General features: G+C 43.0%; 2 protein-coding genes across 2 annotated transcripts; one reads left to right on the top strand and one right to left on the bottom strand.

Annotated features, from left to right (window-relative positions):
* Nucleotides 1-342: 342 nt before the first annotated feature.
* snx33 (sorting nexin 33) lies at nucleotides 343-16,419 on the bottom strand. Its single transcript, XM_028431979.1, has 3 exons — nucleotides 15,855-16,419; nucleotides 14,164-15,745; nucleotides 343-2,751 (listed from the first exon to the last, which is right to left on the bottom strand). Exons 2-3 carry the CDS (start codon nucleotides 15,593-15,595, stop codon nucleotides 2,498-2,500), a joined length of 1,686 nt encoding a protein of 561 aa, XP_028287780.1. The 5' UTR covers nucleotides 15,596-15,745; nucleotides 15,855-16,419; the 3' UTR covers nucleotides 343-2,497.
* A 417-nt stretch (nucleotides 16,420-16,836) lies between these two features.
* On the top strand, nucleotides 16,837-22,961 carry snupn (snurportin 1). Its single transcript, XM_028432233.1, has 9 exons — nucleotides 16,837-16,934; nucleotides 17,686-17,850; nucleotides 17,962-18,151; nucleotides 18,367-18,471; nucleotides 20,270-20,366; nucleotides 21,140-21,237; nucleotides 21,407-21,484; nucleotides 21,981-22,061; nucleotides 22,150-22,961. The coding sequence occupies exons 2-9, from the start codon at nucleotides 17,693-17,695 to the stop codon at nucleotides 22,468-22,470; spliced, it is 1,128 nt and encodes a 375-aa protein (XP_028288034.1). The 5' UTR covers nucleotides 16,837-16,934; nucleotides 17,686-17,692; the 3' UTR covers nucleotides 22,471-22,961.
* Nucleotides 22,962-24,771: the final 1,810 nt, after the last annotated feature.

Genomic DNA, 24,771 nt, shown 5'->3' with positions numbered 1-24,771 from the left:
CGAGGAACTGCAGCTCCCAATTCCCCATTCAGCTCCCAGTACTTCTCTTTTTCCTGGTGTGTCTATGTGTGCACATAAACACATATTTGGCTGTCCTTCCAGTTTCATTCAGGGTAAACAGTTTGCACACGTGTGTCATCACATCCTGTTATTCTGACGTACTCACACAAAGTAAGATGACAACAACAACTACAGCTCGCTGGGTGATGAACTTCAAGGAGCTGGTTTATGTTTGAAACAGAGCTCATTATAAATAAAACATGACAAATAGTCATGTAAAACATACTCGTAATGCTACTGAAGTTTAAAATGATCAATGACGACAGAGACGAAGAAGAGCGGTCACCGTCATTACCTTTTATTCAAATGTATACGTCCCCTTCCCCTAAACTGAAAACCTGTTATTTCAGAGGCAGAAGCTAAAGCACAGCGCTCCTGCAGCTCACCGAGTCACACATCCATGTTAAGAAACGGTCACCTGTGTGAAATGCCTGGCATTTAACCTGTCGTGCAGCTTTGGAACATGAGAGAGAAACCGCTGCATCTTCATTTTTGCACCTTTCTGGTCTTACTTTCTTTCTTTTTTCTGTCTCCAGTCTTTGGTGTCAATGATGAGTTTCTGTGTGAAACGTTTTTCCGAATGCTCTGCTTCACATTTTTCCCTTCAGAGCAGAACAGATTCAATTACAAAAGCCAGTGAGCACCGTTAATGCCACAGCCATGAGGGACCCAGTAGAAAATCTCTTTGGTCATCGGACGAGTGCAGATCTTTAAACAGTGATTCATAAAAAAATGTATGAAAAAGCAAACGTTTGTAAAAAAACAGCATCGCATTTGCACAGCAAAGAGTTAAAGGCTGCAGATGTGGGCTGAGCAGTACCAGTAAACTGAGTCACACAAACACACACAGTCCATTTGTTTACTGACAAACCTGCGGACCGGCTCAGCTCTGTTTTTGTTTTTTTCCACTTTTTTGCTGTGATAGGAGATTCATTGTAAGAATTCATCAGAGATTTCACATAATAATCCACTTTTCACCCACACACAGACACATCCAAACCCTTTTCCTAATGAGAAACCAGCAGCTGACACTGACAAAAACATTCCCTGCCGAGGTAACGCAGGCACCACATAAACCTAAAGATAGTCCCGTCTGCACCGCAAGTTGCCATGAATGTTTTTTTCTCTTGTTAAGCAGGATGAGTAACGCAGGGCTGGAATCATCAGGGTCATCTTATTAAGTATGGAAAATGTTTAACTCCTAAACAAGGGGTGGAAAATAATAAACATCATATGGTATACAGATTATTATAGAGGCCTATTGGGCTGCATCTGAAACTATACCCAGAAGCTAGCTTGTTAAAACCTAGAAGTGACATCACCCCCTTATAAAACCACAAACTTTACACTTTGGTTTTTGGACAGACTAAAGAAAAATACAGTAATAACTGCAGCTTTATATTTAATAGAGAGGGTAGTATCAATCCTCTCATCCATCTCATGGCAAGAAGGAATTTTGGTAATAATCTGTATTACAGGACATTTTTTGATCATTAGCGTTGAGCTCTACATGATGACAAGTTGGTATCCAGCCTCACACAATAACGCACTCTGCTTCAACAACTGGAACACGTCTCACATAGAACATATAAATAAACCTGCAGCTACTTACAACGATTAACATTCCAGGAAGGAAATTAACCTCCAAGAACTCTCGACTCGTTTACACACACACACACACTCACTTTGACCATAATGTGTATTTAAAAAACGTGCAAAACTCAGCTCATCCCCACAATTCACCTGCTAAAACTGCACGAGCCACGCTGCAGACGAAACACTCCGACACACGTCTGCTTGAAGCTGATCTGATCTAAGTGCTCTCACTAAGTTCTAGAGAGACAGGCCTGTGTGACTTGTAACAAACACCTGAGCACTCGACAAGATGATACTACTTCAAGACTTTAACTAAAATCCTAAAATACTGAATTGGAACTAAGAATATTGGAATGTTTTTAAATAAGCCAGACTATCCTGCGTGTTTCTCTGTGAAGTGCATGATGCTGGAGAGAGAAGGGGACGATACCCAGAGCAGAACCCGTTTCATGGCTTTAATGTGTTACACTATAGAACGATGCACTATGAATCTGAAACCTATACTCTTAATGTTTCTAACCTTAAATTACGTAAAATAAACAATATGCTGCGACACTGCCTATGTGGTGTGTATTACAGGAATAAAACATACAGTAGGTCTTTAAACAATAATCAAAAATAAAACACAAGAAATGTGACTTTGAATCCATCAAAGTGAAAGACTGACTGGCTTCGTATGTCTTTCCAGTAAAAAACTGCTTCATTCATCTGCAGGTTTTTTCACACTAAATTAAATGCCTCCATAAAAAGGGTCAAGGCTTGAGTCTTCCTTCCCTTCTTTTCTGTGTTTTTATTTTTGTATTTTTTTGGCATCCTGACCGGAAAGGACAGTTCCGTGTCTTTACAGACAGTCGTACATGCGCAAGGTGCGCTCCAGTTGCTGGACAACACGCTGGTAAAAGGCTATCTGCTCCTTGAGGTAGGCCTGCATCATGTCTCTGAAGTCCACCTCTCGCTGCTGATGGAAGTGGCTCATTTCTGCTTGGAGGGCGAACCCCACAGTCCGGCAGCGTTTCCTGATGCCGTCTGCCTCATCCTGGTCCATCTTCCCTTCGTCACTCATCCGCTGGCTCTCCTTCACCTTGGCAAAGGCACCTGAGATGGGAGAAATATGTATTGTGTTACTGTGCAAACAGTAGCTGCATAAAAGTAACAACAGAGCAACAGAAAGTTCAAACCATCAGTTAAACCAAATGTGGACTAACAGGTTGTAATTTTAGTTTGATATCCATCAATGGTTGGAGCTGCCACCCATAGTTTCAGTCTTAGACTGTAGGTCCTAGTTTCTTAGAAAATAGCAGGTGGTGGCACAGAACAGTTCAGTGAGATGCCTTAACTGAAACATTAGGCTCCAGCCCACAGAAAGGTTAGCCAGTTAGCTTTATGTAAGAAAGCCTTATTAACTGAAACAGCTCGTGTAACTTGGGTGTAGTGGCTACAATCTCCCATGAGACCTGCAGGACACTTTATGGCAGTGTGGCACACAACACTCAGCTGCAGAGATACTGTAACACAGACTGGTCTTCATGCTGTTGGACTAGTTGGTAATGGTGATCATTAGATTTACTGTTGACCTGACAACACAGAACCATCTGAGAAGTTGCCCCTCGGAAGCTCTTCCTCATTGAACAGGACAAGCTCTCTCTAAATAAAACTCAGCAGGTGATTGGACGAACTGCCTGTCAGTCACCATCTACTACAGGATACTTCACTCAGGTCAGCAAGGTAAAGACAATGTTTGAAAGCTAGTATGTAGCAGCAAAGCTAAGCATGCCTGACTGACTTCTGCCGTGTGAAAGACCAACACAGTCCCACCAAAAACGGCCTGTGCCTCCTTTACAGCTCACTAATTGGTCAGCTCTGTGGGTGGGTCTGCATTACAGTGTGATGTGAAAAATCCACCATTATGCTACTGTTAATCTCTCCACAGTAAAAGACTCAAGTTGTAACTCCCCCCACCCACCCACATATTAACTACTGTGAGCTGTGCACTTTATAGGTAGAGCAGCGAACACGCCACACAATCACGTCTTGTTTCATTGCATACCAAACGTCTAGTTTCAGTGTGATGAGGACAAGTTGGAACCACATTCACCCAGACTGCTATGAAGTCACTTTCCAAGCACTGAACATGGCAGCACGATGGCATGCGGCCATGTTGCCTTTCCCATCAGATTAGTGAGTCCGTCTCAATCTCATATAACCTGAGACTGGTAACCAGGAAACAGACACGATGTGGAGAATAGGACTAGCTTGTACAGGTTAGGTGTTCTGAATGGTAACGTCTTATCCATTAGCTGTATCTGGGAGCTCATGGTACAATGCATTTCGTATGGAATTCCTGGCAGCACTGTGGGAAAGCCTGAACAGCACTTACAGTCTGTTCCAGCCGGGGAGGCGTGTGGACTACAGTCTGTGGTGCTGACCTACATTCATGTATTCTGTTTTCCACATGAGAGGAGAATGTGCATCACAAGATAGCATGTCTGCAGGACACAAAGGAAAGGCGCTTCTCCTGAATGTGTGTGAGGAGGGCAGCAATGCAAAACCTCAGCGCAAACACAGCTCGACCTGCTCCTCTTTTCATACCCCCTATCCTTTAGGTTCATCTACACCAAGTAAGAATAATGCAAAACCTAGACTTCCCTCCACTCTGTAAACCAATCCCTCTGTCCCTGTCTGTTTTTACAGTGCTCGGTGATACACAGCCAGGGTTCTGAATATCACCAGATTTGTTTATCTTGCCCAACCAGACTGGCTACCACACTGTTTCACATGTGACAGATTCATGGTTGTGTGCTGGGTCGGTATTGGCACTCTGTAGGGGTTGAAATACGAGCAGAGAGGACAAAGAACATGGCAGTATGATAGAAAACAGTTGGCAACTATACGACCAAGAAACATTTATTCCTGGATAGTGCTGGGTATTAGCTACAAGCAACAACAGGCCTGATGGCACTGATTGAATCTCCATAAGATTTAAAGAGCCTCCTCCTCCCCCTTTAATCCACTGTTGCAGAATTCCCACATCTAGTGTCTGTGTACAAAAACCTCGTTCTAATCTCTGCACAGAGGCTGTCTGAGGGTGTACACCAACGAGTTTAATTAGACGTGCAGCACATCCTCACACATGATCGGTACATTTGGTCACTATTCAATATCAGGACTTTCTTTCACCCAGAGGAATCCTTGGGGCTGTTGCCATCTTTTTTTTTTGCATCGTGACCCGTCACAAGGGACATTTGCTTTACTTGGTTAGGTTTAGAAAGGACTTTGTGGTTTCAGTTAAAACAGAGACACTCACTACATTAAACACATTTGTTTCTGTGAGGTGCAGTTATTTTTCACTACCACTCGGCTAAAATCTCACTCAGAATGAGTCCCATTCTGAACCACACATTTGACACATTTGATACTAGATGTACAATATGATTTCTGTTCGCATAGTGAAAAATGTTTAATAATATAGGTTGAGAAATTGCATATTAGCAAATAAGTGACCTGCACAAAAGCAGCAGATTCCTGCACACATGACCCGTTAAAGGTAGGGTAGGAGATTTTGAAAACTCACTGAGAGTCAGCCAGATTTCCAAAGTAAACACACGCCCCTTTCTCTCGGAGCTCATCCTGAAGCCACGCCTCCCAATCACATGGACACGCATCACCTGAAGACGAGCTGCGGTCTGTGACTTCGGCCATCATGCACGTACCTCTCTAGTGCGCAGAGCAGGAAGAGAGTGACAACCAGCCAATACTCCTACAGGGTCCACCCGGAGGATTGGCTGATGTTTTTAGTGTTTTATAGCTTCAGATGATTCATATTCTTCGTTTTAATGAGAAACTGCCGAACTAATCGGTTGCTATCAGACTGTAAAGAGAAGTTACACTGATTTAACAAGAAGTGCACCAGAATGAAATCTCCTACCCGATCTTTAAAGTCTGCAGACTAAATTAGAAAAAAAAGACCAGCTACAGTATGTTCTATAGGTCTTGTCAGTCCTTGATTAATAGAGTAAGTTCTCTGACCCTGGCTGTCCTTTTGGAAGAGACAAAAATGAGGAAGGTCAAGATAAACTAGGACTAAAAGCCCTAGCCCTAAAAAGGGTGAGTGACATCAACACATTACCACAGGCTGCTCTGCACAGAGGTCACTGCAGGGCCTCCTCCATGACTTTACATTCATCTTCTGTCTGTTTTTTGTGGTTAAACCTGACCACATACATTCCTCTTCAAGATACTTGTGTTTGTTTACAGTGCCTACTTCCCTATGCTTGAGCCTTTAATAGGCAACGTCAGCATTATTGTTTCTCCTCAGACTGCAGTTCAGATGCTGACACAAATGCACAACAACAACAGTTTTAGGGCAAGAGAGTCTAAATTTAACTCATTCTCATCTGGAATGAAGGTTTTCAGTCACAGTTAATTAAATCGGCCTTCCTGTTTATTCATACAGCCAAGTGGAGGCATCCTTAAGAGTGGAGTGGAGCCTCTTCAGCAGATGATATACATGACCTCCTGCTCTTAACTGTTTGACAAGACTTCCTAATGTAATGAGAAATATCCACGTCTCATATACAGACTGAGGTAAATGCACAATGTTCAAAACTGACAGAAGAGAAATAAACCACTGTGGATGAGACTGAGACAAAAAGCTACTGTGGACTTTCAAACAATGAAAACCTCAAAAAGGAGGTCATTATCAATCATTAATTTTTGCAGTTTTATGTGATGGTGTAACTGAGGCTGATAACAAGGCCGCAAAGAAAAATGCTGACATTCAAGGTCTGAGGAGAGGAGAGGAAAGGAGAGGAGAGGAGAGGAGAGGAGAGGAGAGGAGAGGAGAGGAGAGGAGAGGAGAGGAGAGGAGAGGAGAGGAGAGGAAACAGAGTCTACAGCCTCAAGAATGCATGACAGGGTCAAAAGGGCCCTCTAATATCTGCCAGTGTTTAAAGTGGGCCTTTAAAAGCCTCAAAGATAGACAAACATGAAAAAACCCCACTGCTGAGTAAGCTAACAGTAATGGTGTTTACAGCAGTCAATCAGATAAAACAGCTGGGAACAGAGTGTATATGTCCTAAAAATGTCCTGGCAACCATCCTAAAAATCTTCAAAGCTAATTATTACTCTGAAAAAACAGTAACTAGACGCTGAAACAAATAGCAGCGTTCTCTGATTTTTAATTAACTGGAGGATTGGGAGTGATAGGAAACACGGCTGCTCCTCCGTCTAGCCCGTGTGGGGAATTAAAGCGACCAGAAATGTTTAATCTCGTGGCCGGCCAAATTCCTCCACACGCTTGATATTATACTCTGAGCACATCCACAGCTCCTCTGACCACAGAAATATGACATGAAGCTTCCAATAGTTCCAAATTGAAAAATTCCTAATTGAAGCCATGCACACATGCTAATGTGTAGAAACTATCATATTCTTCACTTACAAACAGATGTCCGTATAAATCTATTCATGTCATGATGTCTTTACTTCACGAAGGCAAGCAGGATTATATATTAAAATAATCTGCTGTGTTCATCATTCACCTTCACAGAAGGGATTTCTTTCAACATTTTTCAGCTCAGTTTTCCTACATTTTGCATGAAAAAGGGTCGTCACTGCACTGAAATGAAACATTGGCCTCCACGCAGATGAAAATATTTGGAATTTCCAGCTGCCACTTGGAACAAAATGACTGGCTTTCTGCTTTTTAAACTCAGCCAGCCTGACAAAGTTCAAAAAAACGTTTAGTCACTGCACACCAAGCAAAACAAACGACCAGCGTTAACATTGATTATGACATCATAAGACTCTGTGTATGGTCCTCTGTTGTGTTTCAGATCATAACCTTAAATTCATTTATGAGCGTGTCAGCTCTTCTGTTATAGAAGAGCTGACATGTGTCATTTCCTCTCTCTGTCTGTATTAAATACTCCATAACACTCGTGTGTGCATGTTGCAATAGCTGGAGCAGGAATAAAAACAAAAATGTGAGATGCTCTTCTCGTGACAGATGTTTGGACAATTAGAATTTCAGTTGTCTCAACCTTTGACTTCATCTCTGAGCGATGCTGTCGCCGTGCCAACCACAACCAAACCTTTCAGGGCTACCATGACAACAGCAGCTACAGCTGGCAGATGCCACAGTTATAGCTTCATTTCTGACTGATGTGAAAAAAAGACACCAATCAAGCGAAACACTGGAGGTACGAATGTTATTAGGTTGACAATCAGAGCCAAGAACCTGTGAGCTAACCGCCATTATCTGACGCCAAAAAATAAACCGATCAAACCATGAACAAATACAGATGGCAATGACTTTCATTTTCCATTTCTTCATGACAATGAAAATGCTTGGAGAATCAAGCTAACAAGCCATCTGTCTGATCTTTCTGTTGCATGCACTGACTTATATTTGCTATATAGAAGTTTTCATCCAATCTGCCCTTTCCACACAAACCCTGATGAGTTAACGGAGCAGCCAGGCTGACACCACAGTCTGCACCACAGATATAAATAAGCATTTGACAAAGGTTTTTGTCTCGTGTGTTGTCTTTACACGTAACAGCAGAATCACACCATTTGTGGTACAATGGAATGTATTTAACTAACGGCGTTAGCTGGAGGACAAATGCACTTTTCCACATGTCACAACAGGACAGGAACAGGAATTAGTAATTACACTAAAAACTGCTGCCTTCTGTCCAGGTGAACCGTCACCTCATAAACATCAGCATGATGCAATGCTAACTGAAATCATTAGAATCCCATTGCCCTAATTAGCATTTAAAAAAACCTAATCACAACTTACTATATAAACATTAGGACTGCAACTAATGACTATTTCAATAGTCGACTAGTCATTGACTACCTTAAGGACTAATCCACTAACAGTTGACTACTTTGAACCACTTATGTGTCCTCCACACCGGCCTAAGACACGGCTCGACCCAGTTTTGAACCCTGGACCTCTTGCCTCTTGCCTCTTGCACTCAAAGTGCCAATTATCCCGCTACACCACGAGCCACAGAACTGTTCCCCACTGCAAATGCGCGCCATGAGATGACGTCACTAACGACCCGTCGACTACTGATTAGTTGTTGATGAATTTTTCCAGTGATTATTAGTCGACTAGCCGTTGCAGCCCTAATGAATATACATGCACAGATTAAGCATTACGATTTTGTCTAAAATAGCAAAACGATGCTTGGCAGAAGATTTTCAGTTTGGTTGGACAAAGGAGACGAGTTGATGTATATCAACAGATATATTAATAAATACCTTAAAAACCTGAGATCATAACTGTGTCCACTTTCATTGCATGTTGTAGACTCTTCTTTTGAGCTAACGTTGCCTTTTTTCTTGGCTAACCCCATAAAATCGATGGTTCTTTGAGAGGTGGCTGGCAAAGACAGAGTTCTCTGAGACATCTGTAATCTCCTTCAGTGTGAAACAACACTGCTCTGGGCCAACACAGACAGGAATGCAGCAGCATGTGGACAGGCCGTGTGTGTGAAGATGAGGGCCTATAGCCTTCGTCAGGATTTATGAGCGAGAAAACCTTTGCTCTCCACAGTCACCACCACAGTCAGCGAAGTGGGACCATCGCCAACCAAATTACAGAGAAAGGTGCCATAACTGTGCTACTGCAAAAACCTCAGACTGATTTTACAGAATGCAGTTTTCTTTGTGTGTACCAGCTGACAATGCTGTATTTTACTGTATGGAATGTTACTCTGTAACATGTCTGTCAGATTAAATAAACTCAGCATGTGCTCCTGGTCAGCTCGTAAAACAATATTCAAACGTGTGCATTCATTCTAAAACCTTCGAAACTGAAAGTCCGAGCGCTGCTTTCTGATCATGGTTACATTTGGCACACACACACACACACGTTTCATCCAAAACTGGAAAACTAAATATATTTTCCTTCAAAAATGATAGAGCCTGCATGTGGTTTTGTAATGTGTTACCATATGGAGGACAACTAACCTCTTCGTCCGTATTAAAAGTCTGGCAGGCGTGCTGGAGGCATCCCAGAGGAGCCAGCTCATTCTCAAGCTGAATAATTCTCTGCTCTGCTGTGGGTCAGACTGAGTTCCACTCCACTTTCTATACCTCAGAACAATGTCAACAGCTTAGGTCTGATAATTATCACACAGGTGAAGCAGACCTCATGCAGACCCAACAACGAATGGTCTCATCTCATGTGAGCAGATCAGCTTGGACTGATACCTGCAGAGTGTGGGGCGGGTTGGTTTCACTCTGTTGTGGTTTTTTCTTTTGTATTTATTCAAGGTGTCGAGACACAGATTAGTGCAATGATTGTTGCCAGGTACAGAAATCTGCAGAACATGATATCGCAACTTGACTACTCAAAGGGTAAAATGCAGAACTGAACTGCCTAACAGCTGTTAGCATGGACAACAAGTTCAGCAACGCCTGTAATTTGTTAGCCAAGTTGAAATGTAGTCAAGGATGATGTCTTTAGGCTCGCTGGAGATGGAGTGCTCCCAGCCTGTAAAGTGGATGATGAGCGCATCAAGCAGCAGGGGTCCATGAGGAAGAAGCTCAAGTCAAATCAGACAGCTGTACATCTGTCTCTGGCCCTAGTCTACTGTGTGCAGTAGATCACAATGGGCTGAATATATCAGACAAAATCTCTCCAGTTTAGAATCTAAACATGTAAAACAGACCAACTGTGAGAGCCAGGGTGGTATCACAGGGGGCCTGACCAAGCAGCAAAGAAATGAATCAGTATGACGCCATCTTAGGCTACGTTCAGACTGCAGGCTAAAGTGCCCCAAATCCGATTTTTTTGCACGAATGTGACCTGTATCTGATGTTGTCACGCCAGTCTGAACAGCTCAATTCCGATTTTTTTATATCCGACCCAGGCCACTTTCATATGTGGTCCTAAATCAGATACGTATCCGATTTTTTGCAACGCGACCTCAGTTTGAACGGCTATGTGCCATATATCTGACTTTTGTGTCAGTAAAAGACGACAGACGTCACAATTCTGCGGTGTTGTTAGCAACAAGCGCCTGTTGCCAGGAAGTAGAGCCCAACCCCAACGAGCTCGCTCACAGATGAGGGAGATGTCGACTCTCTTGCCGTGAAAGTGACACAGAAAGGCGCTCGCAGACGAATTCAAAGGTTCTCGTCGTTCTAAAAATTATGAAGTCAGCGTCGCTAAAAGCAGTCACATCACCATCCCACCACTCAGCACCCACAAGCATCTCTGTACAGATGTTGCAGCTGCTGCTCTCTTCCTTCTCAGTCTTCTTCTTAATATTATTTGGTTGTAATTATGTCGGCTATGATCGGACATTAACGTAAAGGTATGACGTCGTGTCTCTTCTCTTCTGTGCATGCGGGTCACTTCAGGGCCGCAGTCCGTTCACACAGGAGAGTGGTAGCAGTCCAATATTATTTTGTAAACACCAAAAAAATCGGATTTCACCAAAAAAAAAATCAGATTTGAGCATTAAGACCTGCAGTCTGAACGTAGCCTAATATTGCTAGCTGTCAGCCTCTGCAACAAAAACTGTTTGTCTGAATCTGAACCTCCCGGCCTGCAGAACACACGTGATTAATATTACACCAGCAGACCTCCATTTTTGACTATGAACAATGATTCACGATAACTACAAACACTCAACAAGAGACTGGGATTACCAAGACACGAGTAATTATAACAGGCAGCGCAGTTTCAGCTGGCGGTGCTTACGTCTGCCTCTCACACAAAAGACCTCAGAAGGCCTTTATTCTATAACAATGCAACGTTATTAACCCTTCAGATCAAGACTTTTCAACTGCATTTAATTGTCTTATTGTGGGATTAGCTTTGGCAGAGGTTGAAAGTGTGCAGGTCGAGCCCGTGCAGGCAGCCAGACAAGATTTACTTTCTCTCTCTCAGTAAAAGCAGGGGTGCCTGGTCAGACAGCTCTGATATGGATGTCTGCAGAGGAAAGATGAAAAGAATCAGTCAGACGTGAAGAGGATAACGAAACAGAGGTGACAGACTGAGTTTCAGATTGAGTAACAGCAGAGACCAAGTAAAAGCCAAAATACAGAGTTAACAGGAGAGACAGAGACAAATGGAGCACACCCTAACATTTTTCTGACACTACCCAAAACACTTCTCCTCCCCCTAGACCTATTTAATCATGGCAACATGTAGCTGCTGCCCACCACCACAACATCTTATAACCAGTTAACATTCCTGCAGCTCACATGCTCACTGAGTTCACAGTTAGAAAGCAGCTCCTGTAGACCTCGGTGAAGTCAGGGAGGGAAAAAAGCAATAAGGGGATGAAGAGGAAGAGGAAGAGGAGGAGGAGGAGGAGGAGGAGTGCACCGGAAAAAGATTGACCTCAGTTCTGTGTGTTCTGAGTGTTGCCACAGCTGTATCTGGTTCAGCAAAACACAAGTCACATCAAGGAGAGTGATCTGGACCGGCCGGGAAGACTCAGCAGAGGGAAGGAGGTCTCTGCCTAAAGCAAAAACAGCGCTGCGCACAGACCCGGCCTACAGTGTTCATCGAGTCTTGACGTGGGATGGGTTCTCTTGAAGCTACCAGCGAAAATCCACCATCCGTCACGTCATCTGTCATACTCAAACATCACATACGCATCATACATCTGAAGGCTCTGTGAACACTTCAAGTCTTATTACTCACTTAGATGCCTCCTGTGTTCTCTCAAATGTTTTTAGTAGCAATCCCAGTGCATTATGGGTGTTGTTGTCTTACTACCTTTGTGTTGCTGTCACACAGCCCACCAGTACACTCATTTAAACAAACACTTTCATAGTTCTCTTTTTAGCATCAAATTGTCACTTTAAACATGGAACTACTTAATTTAAACAGGAAGTATATGAGATGAACACAACAATAACTTTCAGCACCAAGGGAAGTATCGTGAGTTTAAACCCATGCCTTCTCTTGTCCAGTTACACAGGAGGAGGAAAATAAACAAATATGTGGGACAATGTATGCTGAAATAATTAAATGTCGGTTTTATTTCCCTCCTCTTGTGTGAGCATACAAACGTTGAGACCAAATATCCTTATATCTATCTTACTAAAAACCTGCCAGGCGAGCTTGAAAACCTGCCCGACAGCATCAGGAGAGAAATCCTAACTGGCCCTTTAAATTTCTTCAGATGGCTCTGTCGTTTCCTCCTGTTCTCCTGGGTGGAGTGGCTACATGTAACTAGCTGAACGGAATCACAAATGATCTCTCTGATAATAAGCAGCAGCTGTTTGAAGTAGATAATCACATTTACTTCTGCCTTACTGGTGGCAGCCCTTTCCTTCCCCCTGGATCCACTGATCTGTTGTTTGTTTGAGAGCTGACAGTGGAATACAGATGCAGCAGCATGCTCTGCCATGGGATCACAGCAGCAGTGATGCCACACAGGATCATTTCCACCTACACACCTGTAAAGTTTCATGATGCAATGATGTCGACACACATTGTCCACAACCGGCCAAACAGACATCTGCGGTAGTTCCTGCTAAAGAGGGTGTGCCACACCTTGATGACACACACACACACACACACAGGCTTACAAGGTGAAACCAAACAGTCCAGTATTTACCGGAACTGTTTCACCACGCTAGACTATGGAAATGAGTCAAAACAAACACAACTGTGATGATATTATTCAAATCAGGACCAGGTACCATTACATAACCCTTTCTTTATGATTGCAGGTTAGTAAAGTTACTCAGTAACATGCTCATATGCCTAAGGCTTAATTCAGAGTTAATAAAAATGGTAGTATCAAGACTAAGACATTAGCTTCTCTACTCTGTGATGGCAAAAACAGACGTCCCTCCACTTTCTCTCTGTAGCTAAATAACTACTGCATCACAACCAACCTTTAAACGACAGTGAGTGAATCCACATCAGAGTCTAGTGTAGTCCTAGTGCACCTTCATCAGTGTCAACAAAGCTCTGGTCTATTGTTGAACAGAACCTGATAGACTTTAAGGTGAACACCCAGTTTATCTTTTTTCCAGACTTCACATAATGATGTGGTGAAAACGAAGTAAGTGATCCTGCACGTTTGCTTGTAATGAAATGATTAGATAACCTTCAAAATAGTTGCAGATTGTTTTTCAAAGTGATCGTAACGTGTGAGTGTGATGCATAAAACGTGCTTTGTGTGCTTGTAGATAAAGGGGAGGGGAGATCCTGGAGGCAAAAGCTGAGCCAATCTGTCATCACACGTAAACAAAATAAACCACACAGATTGAGTAACACAACAAGTCTTCCCATTAGCAGACACTCTGTATATTATTGTTATCCCTCACTACAGACTCTGCTGCACGTTAGGACTGCCTGGCATCATGGAGTTATTTAGGGTTAAATAATAACAGCCACATCCTTCTGGCATGGTGTGAAATGGGGGGAAAAAAGCATCATGTGGCCCAATAGGTGGAAATACTAAGAGACACAGAAACAGAGAAGGAGCTCACACTTGAACTGCTCTGGAAAGTTACCTTTCTGTAGATGAATGATGTCCGGAAAGTTAGCGAGCAGGCCTTGATAGAGCGACAGCTTATCCAGCATGTGGAAGAGGTCATACTTAGGTTGCTCTGCAAACATCTCTCCAATGTTCTCATAGGTGCGGCCTGTGTGGGAGATGGCGTTGTTGAGGCTGTCGGACCTGTGAGGAGGGTCCAGCATGAACGCCTGGCTGATAGACTGGAAGGAATTCCCCAGCCGCTGGAACTCCTTCCTGAATCCGCCCAGATGTTTACGCACCAGCTCTGAGGCCACATGCGTGAGCTGCATCACGCTGTCGTCCATTTTCTTAGCAAACGATTTGAAGTTGTCCACCCGCTCTTCCACATCCTGAAGGTCCTGGTGCTCGTTGGGGATCTGCAGGGTCAGCATAAAATGAGCACCCACCATCTCGTCCTTCTCCGCACGCCTCTTGCCTAGTTTCCACTGCTTGTCATCAGCGCACATAAGAAAGTGCTCAAAGCCCTCATACTGGGAGAGGACTGGGTGACTGGTCATGTGGTTCATCCACAGTATCAACCGCCTCTTGCGCTTCTCAATGAAGTCCTCCTCAAACCGCCCCGTGGCCTGCTTCTCGGGCAGGTGAGGCACAGAGATCACAGTGAACTTGTGGAGTAAACGGTTATACAGCCAGTCGAAATGTTTGTATCGTCTGTAGACGGGACGACCCGTGTGACTCGGCGTCACCCTGTATGAGATATAGGTCTTGATGCCCTTGAATTTGGTCTGTTTGGTGGGATCTTCAATGGAGCAGGAAAACGGCTGTGGGTTGTCCTTCCACTGGGGCCCCAGGGGGCCCATGTCGATGGTGTATGCCTCAGCTATCTTTGCCATCATGGGGACATCTCCGAGCACAAACGCCTCCACCCCTGAGCGGACAAAGCTGGAAAATCTGTTAAGGTTCCTGCCCACCATGCTGCCCTTCCTGGAGCTGGAGATGCTGTCATGCCCGGGTGACGTCTTTGCCCGATAGTGCACATTGGGGTTGTTTGACAGGGGGCTCTGTCCATGGGCATGTCCATTGGCTCCAGGGCTCCTAGAGTGATCGGAATAGTCCACCACCGTGGATCTGTCATCCCAGTCGTCCCAGTCATCGTCGTCGTCGTCATCATAACTCTGTTGTGTATGAAGAGTAGTGTTTGGGGTGGATGGGAAATAGGAGGAGTCATTTCCTAAAGAGCCGGCCGGGCTTATGGAGCAGTCTGTTACATTGGAATTTGAGCGCGTGCGAATAATTTCCACATACGATGCAGGGAAGAGACCCCTCTCCCCTCGGCTGTTCTCCCCTTGGAACCAGCCGTCCACCGAATTCTCATCGAAGATCACCAGTTCTTCGTTCTCCTGGATGCTGATCTCCTCTTTGTTTTCACTCAGAAAGGTGTAAATGGCTTTGCCTTTCACTGACATCTTGATACTCCAGCAGGTCCTGAACTACAAAACTCTACATGCACATAGTGCCTAGATTGACCTGATGCTTCTGTCTTGGTGCATGCTGTGTTGGAAACATCTGACACTGACTCACTGTAATATTTAAACTCATCTCCAATTACATGGCAGCTGTGTGGAGGAACACAGGATGTAAAAAATTAATGAACTAACTCAGAAAATGTCACAAGGTACATACAACTATTAGTTCTATCCAACAAATACAGTTTCTAAAACCTACCAAGTGTGGCCAGCAGCATCCTCGGCCCATTTAGGCGCTATATGTATAAAAGTTGTTCCTTGTAACAGAAGGATCCTTTACCTCCTCTCGCATCGTATATACACAACAGGTACAAATCTGTTTTCACCACAGAGCTCCTCCAAAAGCAGCCGCTGCCGTTTTAATCCTCTGAACCTCGCCTTGCTCACTCAGTGGACACTTGCTTCTCATTACCGATCCTTCATGAAACTATTTCCAACACAATGCAGTCGTGTGATGAGTAATGGTATCCACTGTGCATTCCCTCAGACTGAAACTTGCTGCATTTTCCTTGTAAACAGGTTCCTGCGCATCTTCGGTTCGATTCTTCTTTAAACAAAAGCAGAAGCAGCAACAAAAACAATCAACTTCTTCTACGGAGCATCAACACACGCACACAAACACACACACAAACAAACACACACACACATCACGGCCCACTGTTATATCTTCTTGGAGTGTATTCCTCTGCTCGCTGCAACAAAGTAACTCTTTCCATGACGTGACGCCCGGACAATTGAAGGCAAGTTTGCCTTCTCTCTCTTCTTTTTTTTTCAGCTCCTTTATATTCTTTGTAAGAAGAGAAACAGACTCAACACCGCCTCCCACAGGAAGAACGCTTCTACTACAACACAGCTTACAACATGCAAGTAAAACTAATGAAATATTAAACATATAATAATAATAATAATAATAATAATAATAATAATAATAATAATAATAATAATAATAATAATAATAATAATAATAATAATATGAGAAGGTAGTGAACATTTAGAAGAGACGAAAATGTGGTAAAAGTGTAGTCTTAATGAAGTAAATGTTTGTTACAGCTCTGGCTTTTATACAACTCTACTACATATTATAAATGCGCGTACCCCTGAGCGGTTAAATGTGATTTTACACTTGTTTTGCTGCATTTGGATTTTTCTGCCTTGCAAAAACATTGCTCCGTAAAACTCCGGGATAGTTTTGCCGCTCTTAGTCGGCCACCTAAAAACTTCCTCTGGCAGCAGACATGGCCGTGTGACGTCTCCTCCGCAGCCTCCCTGAATGTCCAAGGTATCTGTTTATGCTAACTACTTTAATAACTTATATCTTGTCCAGTTTTCTGTCTAAGGCTTATTGTTGGTCTGGCACTTATATGCTAAAAGATAACAGTAACATAACGCTGTAGGGTAACGGTCGCTAACTACTCGCGGACCCATACTATGCTAACAGACTTAGCACGATGCTATGCTAGCTGCCACGATATGTGAACAGGGATGTGGCTAGCTGCATATAGCTAGCTTCTGTTTATTGTAATGTGGTCGTTACGACCTGTTTTAATAGCTTAGCTTACATCGAAGTGGCTAAAATACTCCCTCAAACAACCAGCGTGTATCTGGAATAGTAATTCAGCGTATAGTTAAAGTAAACTTGAAATTAACTAACTTACTCTAGGTCCATGTGATGGACAAGTCTGTAAACATTTAGAAATCATTTAAATGACAATTGAAGGTTGACAGTGGCTGGCAAAATAACTATATTGTGTCTGGGTAAACTTGTGTGGCAATCTGCACTGACTGAAAGTAATTTTGTACAAATGTACACATTTAAAACTTGCAAGCAGTATAAAAAAACTGCTGTCATGTCTGATTATTATTAAAAACACACACATGGATCTGAATGTCTTGAAGATTTGACCTGAGATCAGACTAAACTGACAGATTTCTGCAGTAAATGACTAGTGCACCACTGCCTCTCACAAGAAAAAGTCCTCCTTGTTCTAATATTCTAATTAAACAACATCCATTGATTGATTGATTTACAGTGCCCCCATGGATGATCTGACCCAAGCCCTCTCGGCCAGCTTTGCTGTGTCCAAGGAGCCCAACAGTACAGCTGGCCCCCATCCCCGGCTGTCTCAGTACAAGAGCAAGTACAGCGTGCTCGAGCAGAGTGAGCGACGACGGCGCTTTCTTGACCTGCAAAAAAGGTACATTCCACTCGCCAATGACTGTCTCCAGACTGGAGCTAGTTGAGGAAGCGGTCATTTATAATTCATGTATGTGTGTATGTTGTGTGTTTTCCCCATTGCTGATTTCAGTAAAAGGTTAAACTATGTCAACCATGCGCGGCGTCTTGCTGATGGGGACTGGACGGGGGCAGACAGTGATGTGGAGGAAGACATGGAAAAACAGGAGGAGGGAGATCAGGGGAAGGATGACAAGGCAGATGAAGAAGAAGAGGGAATGGAGATCGAGAGGAGGAAGCTGCCAAAGCATTATGCAAACCAGGTCAGCATTTTGTGAATGTTTTCCTCCTGTAACAGGACAACCTTTGGCCAGCAGAGGGCGCATAAGTTCTACTATTACAGCTCTGTTCTGTGGCACAAGATCCTGCAATAAATGACATCATTGTATATGTACAAGCACATTGCTGTTAACATTTATGGACTCTTAAATACAGCATTCATGATGTGCTCAGTTAAAAAGTTCATCATCTTCCTTAGCTCATGCTGTCAGAGTGGCTGGTGGATGTACCATCAGAACTGGACACTGATTGGCTGCTGGTAGTCTGTCCTGTGGGGAAAAGGTCTCTCATCGTTGCCTCCAAGGTAGGCACCTGTCACTACTCTCTCTCTCTCTCTCTCTGCCTTGTATTACAGTCCTGTCTTTGAATGTTAGCATCAAGTAATTGCTTTCAAAGTAGCACGTTAAGAATTTACTCCTAACAACCAACAATGATGACAGAGAAACTAAAATAAAAGGAAGGAGAGAGCAGACAGGATTTCCATTAATTTAAAAATGCATCGTCATGGCTGTGCTGAGTCAATATTTCAAGAGGATCATTGTACTTTGCCTCTGTGGCTTGTAAATTAAACACTCCCTTCCTGGTATTGGGGAGGATGATGTGAGTTGTGCCTGTGATTAGGACGAGTCACCTTGTCTGAGCAGCCAACAGTCTTTCTAATGTGGGCGATCAGGATTTTCCTGGACTTGTGTCAGAGAAAGCCAAAATCATTAGATCAGACCAGACCACTCATCAGAAAAGAGAAGATACTGTACAGTATGTTCCTCCTATTTTATTTCAAAGTTGAGTAGACACAAAACCTAATTTGTGTGCTGTGTAATAAAGACAGGTTTGACATAGCCTCAGCTGTTGTTACAGCTGCGTTGAGGCCTTCAGCTGGTCGTCAGTCATACATCAATTCTTCTTTAATTCAACATTAAGGGCTCTTTGCTTATGTGCAGTTGATGCTGGTGTGATATGCTTCTGTTGCGCGGTCCGCCCTCTGTTAATTTTCTTTTACACTGTAGTTGATTTGGCATTCATTTCTACCTCTGAGGTGCAACAAAACACCCCACCGCTCTTTGACCTTTGCACCTTTTTTCACCGAACTACAAGGAGCATTGAAAGTACAAGGGCCTCAAAAAGGAAGAGGCTTTTGTTGGATCATGAGAAACCTGTCAGTGAAATCATTCACACATAATAAACATGTTTTTGAAGCCTTCTGCAGAATTTTTAATATCGTCACTAAGGCATAAATTTAAAGAAGTGAAATTAGGCATCTTTTTTTTTTTTTCCAACATTGGGAAACCTCAAACGTAACACAGATGACTCATTCACCTCTTTTTGGATCAGTCTTACAGTTTATGAAGAGGTTTGACATTTTTTTAATCAGTATTATATGAAGTTAGATTACTGGATGCTGTTGATGAAGATTCTCAGTCATCCAGGTCATCATACGTAGAGAAGATTGAAGCAAGGCGTCTGGACTTGTAGAGACTCTACAAGTCCAGACGCCTTGCTTCAAACTTCTCTACATTACTGGATGCTCTGTTACAACATTTTTGGACCTTACGTTACCATTTTCCTCTCACAGCCCAACTTTGTCATACTAGTGGTATTGTTCACACACACACACACACCCTATGATGCAACCCTGTATCATATCATAATGACTGTGCACCATTCATGTGGTTCCTCATTGATTACCTTAGGGTTTGACCTCATCGGTGATAAATCTCTGAAATACATGCTAAAAACAAGAACTGAAGATGAAGAGATCTGACAGAAACAACAGATGTTTTCCGTTGCTCGAGGAAAACGAAATGAGACGGCTTTTATCTGCTGGCGAGCGTTTGGTGTTTTTTGTCATTCAGTGAAGCACTTTTTGGTTTTATCTCCCCACAGTTCCTGTGCAGCTCTGTGGAAACTCTGTAACACTAATGCTGGCAGGAGTTATTGGTTTTGAAGTCTGATAATATTCTTGTCTTTTTCTGATCTCGTCTCATTTGTACGTTCCATATCCAACTTGTCTGGCACTTTATAGTCACAGCTCTGGGGGTCCTAGCACATAAAACGATAACAGTGTCCTCCTGCCTTCTGTATTATTTCTGTTTCTTCTGAAGGGTTCCACTGCAGCTTACACTAAAAGCGGCTATTGTGTGAACCGTTTCCCTTCCCTGCTGCCTGGTGGGAACAGACACAACTCGGCCATGGGAAAAGGTAGGTGGGCCCGCCTGACGTATCTGGAACTCAGTGGTTCTTTATAATGGGCTTCTTTATTTTTAACAACACAAAGGAAGCTTTCCACAATTAGCAGGTTCTCCTATGTACATGCAAGTTTATTTTATTTCAATAGCATCAAAAGCACGTTCCAAGTTAAGATTTGAATGGGATAATCACAGTGACCCCTCCTACCTGCTGGTGGGACAGGCTGTAGAAACTCTCATTGTGTTACCGTTGGGTCATTTTTCACTGCAGTATAAAGCCCTGCACACAGTTCACAACAGCCGAGTCATGGCTAGAAGGAGATGGCAAACAAGTCTGCACTGTAACAGAGCAGTTGTAAGATAAAAATCAACATTTTTAAAGGTTTTTCCAAATGTGTGGGAGCTCCACAAGCTAGATATTTTCATTTTTGCAGCCTTCTCACTCTACTTTGCACATTAATTGCTGATCTGCCAAAAAACTCACAGCTTCTAAATTGCATCAAATGTATGTTCCTTGGATTTGGAATTTTTTTTCTTCTTATACTTTAATAATCCCAGAAGGGAAATTACTTAAGGCTGCCAGCAAGTAGCGCCACACACCAGTGAGTACACTGGAGGCAATGCGGGTAAAGTGCCTTGCCCTTGGGCACACGTGGATTGAACCACCAACCTTCCGGTTATTGGACAACCCCGCTCTACCACTGAGCCGCTGCTGCCCCATCATGTGTTGCATGATATGTCAGTTTGAACTTTGAGGTTGTAAAATCCTCTATATGCTTTGTGCAGACTATACCATCCTGGACTGCATTTACAGTGAGGTGGACCGAACCTACTACATCCTTGATGTCATGTGCTGGAGAGGCCACCCGGTCTACGACTGCCCAGTAAGACTTGGCTTCTAATCCTCTGGCAATCCAGGAATGCTTGTCTAATTGCTTAAGTAGCAGAGTCTGGGACACAGATGTTCTTTTTTTTGCCACGTTGCCCATCTCATTGGCTCAGAATTCAGAAAAAGAAGTTTTTTGTTTACAGTACTTGTTTTCTCATCAACAGACCGAGTTCCGTTTCTTCTGGCTTCAGTCCAAAGTCCAGGAGACGGAAGGCCTATCGGAGATCGCCAAACGCAACCCTGTATGTACCAGCAGCAGAAAGAGAGACTGCTCTTCTCTTCCATTCCGATTTTTCAGAATCTTAATATTGTTATTTGAAACACTGTACATGTTTACTCAGCCACAGGGGCTGTGCTTTCTGATTGTTGTGTTTATGCCTTGCTGAACCTAATTCCCACATGTGGTATAAATAAAACCCTGAACTTGAACCCAAATGTCCTCAGGGTGAAATGAGACAAAGGAAAATTAGACTGTAGTTACAGACTTCTGCATTAATTGTGCACTAAAGCGATTATTACACACAAATCTGGACGATTAAGGTGGAACTTTGAGTTCAAGTTCCTCCTCCTTAATCTTCAGCTTTTGCACGGTACAGAGCAGCAGGAGCTAAATCAGACTTAGACCTTAGAATAAATTCATTTATCAGACTTTGTTTTATGCAGTGGAAGACGTATGTTCAAAATAAACTTTCCTTATAGGGATAAATAACACACATACACTTTTGTTCTTTCCAACAGTTCCGGTTTGTGAGCCTGCAGAGCACAGACTGCAGTAACGAGTCGATTCGGAAAGCCCTGGCGGCAGAGTACCCCTTCAGTGTAAGAAGACACATTCAGCCATTCATCTAATCAACTTTCGTTTGTGTGAGTAATACAAACGCAATAACACATGCTTTTAACTCTGCAGGTCGATGGGCTCCTCTTCTACCATCAGCAGACCCACTACACTCCCGGCAGCACCCCTCTGGTCGGCTGGCTTCGTCCCTACATGGTTACTGACATTCTGGGTATAGACGTTCCTGCGGGACCCCTCACCAACAAACCAGAGTACGCCAGCCACCAGCTGCAGCAGATCCTCGAACACAAGAAGACGTCTAGTGAGGTCCGCCCAGCCGACAGAAGCGGAGGCTACGAGTTGGAGCACCTGTCCACCCCCAACCAGAACAGCGATGACTCGCTGAACTTTCTGAATCAGAAGCCGATAAGGGAAGCGAATATGGAGGTCTGAGCGGGCGGCTTCAACGAGATACAAACTGTAAGTCGGTGTTTATGAAGAGCGGCGGCCCATGTGTGGCTCTTTAGCATGTCCACTGACTGGTACTGCAGGTGTAACCAATAGCAAAAAGCATGGCTGATTCTGACCCGGCACTACTCTGTTCTTCCTCTACGTGCAGATTAGTTGAGCTGTGCTGCAGTTTTAAAAATAACACGTCGTACCTGCTTGTGCAAAATGCAGCAGTTTGTGGTCAAGTGTTTTTTTTTGGCTGCTCTGCATTTTTGCAGAGAACTCATCTCATTCTCACTGTTCTCATTATTATGCATTCTCATCACAAAACGGCCATTTTAAGTAGATTGTTGTGTTTTGAGCGTTGCTGGCGGATCACACCCTGTCAGCTGTGAGGACGTTTAATCAGTAACAGTGATGAGGACTTTTACAATTGAATGTTGACTTGTTTTAAAGAGTATGTTCCTAAATAAATGTTTTTATATTGCCCTACACTATGTGAGTGCTGAAGGTTTGGTGTGTTTGGTCACTACAACAACTCCATGACAAAAAGTCAAATAGATTGCATAAAACTCGGAAGTGAAGAAGATGTTCTCTGCACACAAATCAAATTTGTTCACAAATGCACTGTTATTATAGCTGCGAGTACCTGATCTTCCAGGTTTTTGGTAAGACATGACTCACAGTGCTGGTACCACTGGTGTTGATCAGCAGAACACACAAGCATCACCTCCACTCGGCGCTGAGCTTACTGAGCCATTTGCGTAACCGTGGCGATATGACTGGAAACCGACAACAGAAAAAAGATGTGAAAGTGTTTGGGTTTGTGAACTTTTAGTTTCTAGAACCTATGCTATCTGGGAAACGCGCTGCCTTAGGCTACCACATCTGGGCTGTGTGACGTTTATGACTGCGCTCCGTTTGCATCAGGAAGGTGGTCGCTGTATTCTCTTGCACAATAAGGGGTTTTCACATCTACATGTCATTATATATTACACTGACATTTCCTCTAGTGCTACTTTAACACCTTCAGTGGGGCCAGTGTGACTTGAAGCTAAAACACATGTTGTGTTTTGAGTTTGTGGAAACATTCACTTTTTCTACACTGGAAATAAAAACGTCTTATTTGTTCTCATCTTGCTGTCACTGTGGTATCATTTGGTCTTACCACCTACGTGGAACATTTACAGGTGAACAACATGAGATAACTCATTCTGGGAAATGTAGGAGATTACAGATTGAGCTAAAGAGGAAGGTACTCAATTCAGCTGAAGGAAATTCTGAAATTACAATCACACAATGAGCCCTGGAAAGTATTTAAAGCATTTTAAAATGACGATAAGGAAAGAATATTACCGATTATAAGAGTACTGAGGTGGTTTGTGATGAAATTCTAATGACGAAAGCAACATGAGAATTATTTTTTTCGCGTTGTTTCCTTTCAACTGTACTAAAACACAACCAGAACTACGAATTCAGAGAAATTTGACAAGTGCTGACTGTTGAGTACAGTCGGATGTTTCCTCTCCTACATTCAGTCAACTCTGAACTGAGAGGCCTGTCAAAAGTCAGGCGTGTGGTTTCTGCAAGAATTCTGATATGACTCAGCGGCCGATCACTTTCCAGGAACCGAGCACCTTCACACTCAAACACTTTTCACAGTGCACTTCCACACACACAAACACACACACAGAGCCTCGCATGCACTCCAAGACCCTTAGAAGGGGGAGGCTTTTTGTTAAAGCAAGATTAAACATGTTTCTTAAAAATAGAAGATAAGGAATCTTTGCAAAGGTCATTAAATCGTTTAATTGTAAAAAGTCAGACCTTCCTCTTTCAAAATACAAACACATTTTTGTTAAGTTTGCTGCTTTGTTGTTAAGTTTTATGCGAGCAGGACTTCAGTTTTACCAACCAAAGGACATAAGGTCAGCTGGTCTGACAGGAAATGTGTTGTTGTCCACTCCCTTTTCCCTTTGGTTTTCTAGCCAGACTTTCTCACGCCTCATTATTTACAGTTTGCCTATTGTGGGGTCTTTTTATATATATATATATATATATATATATATATATATATATATATATATGTATATGTATATATATATATGTTTGTGTTTAGGGACAAAAAAAGCTTGAATCTATAACTGTAACCTTAAAAATAAAAATATTTTCCTTCATAGCATTAAAAGCATTGACAATGTGAACAATATCTTTCCAACCTCTCACCTTGGTCTGAATTCTATCAATAGTCTTGCAGGAAATGGATTCTCCTGACTGAACTTGAACTAACCCTCAGCAGCCAGT

Source organism: Parambassis ranga, chromosome 19 (assembly GCF_900634625.1).
Source record: "Parambassis ranga chromosome 19, fParRan2.1, whole genome shotgun sequence".
NCBI classification, from domain to species: domain Eukaryota; kingdom Metazoa; phylum Chordata; class Actinopteri; family Ambassidae; genus Parambassis; species Parambassis ranga.
The sequence above is the reverse complement of the archived record's forward strand: the minus strand, read 5'-3'. Positions and strand labels throughout refer to the sequence as shown.

Bases quoted from the DNA above. Each gene is read 5' to 3' on its own strand.
- snupn (XM_028432233.1), top strand. From the start codon at position 17,693: ATGGATGATCTGACCCAAGCCCTCTCGGCCAGCTTTGCTGTGTCCAAG. The intron at 20,367-21,139 runs GTAGGTGGGCCC...TGCTTTGTGCAG, and splicing joins CAACTCGGCCATGGGAAAAG to ACTATACCATCCTGGACTGC. The intron at 21,238-21,406 runs GTAAGACTTGGC...TCTCATCAACAG, and splicing joins ACCCGGTCTACGACTGCCCA to ACCGAGTTCCGTTTCTTCTG.
- snx33 (XM_028431979.1), bottom strand. From the start codon at position 15,595: ATGTCAGTGAAAGGCAAAGCCATTTACACCTTTCTGAGTGAAAACAAA. The intron at 2,752-14,163 runs GTAACTTTCCAG...CTCCCATCTCAG, and splicing joins CATCATTCATCTACAGAAAG to GTGCCTTTGCCAAGGTGAAG.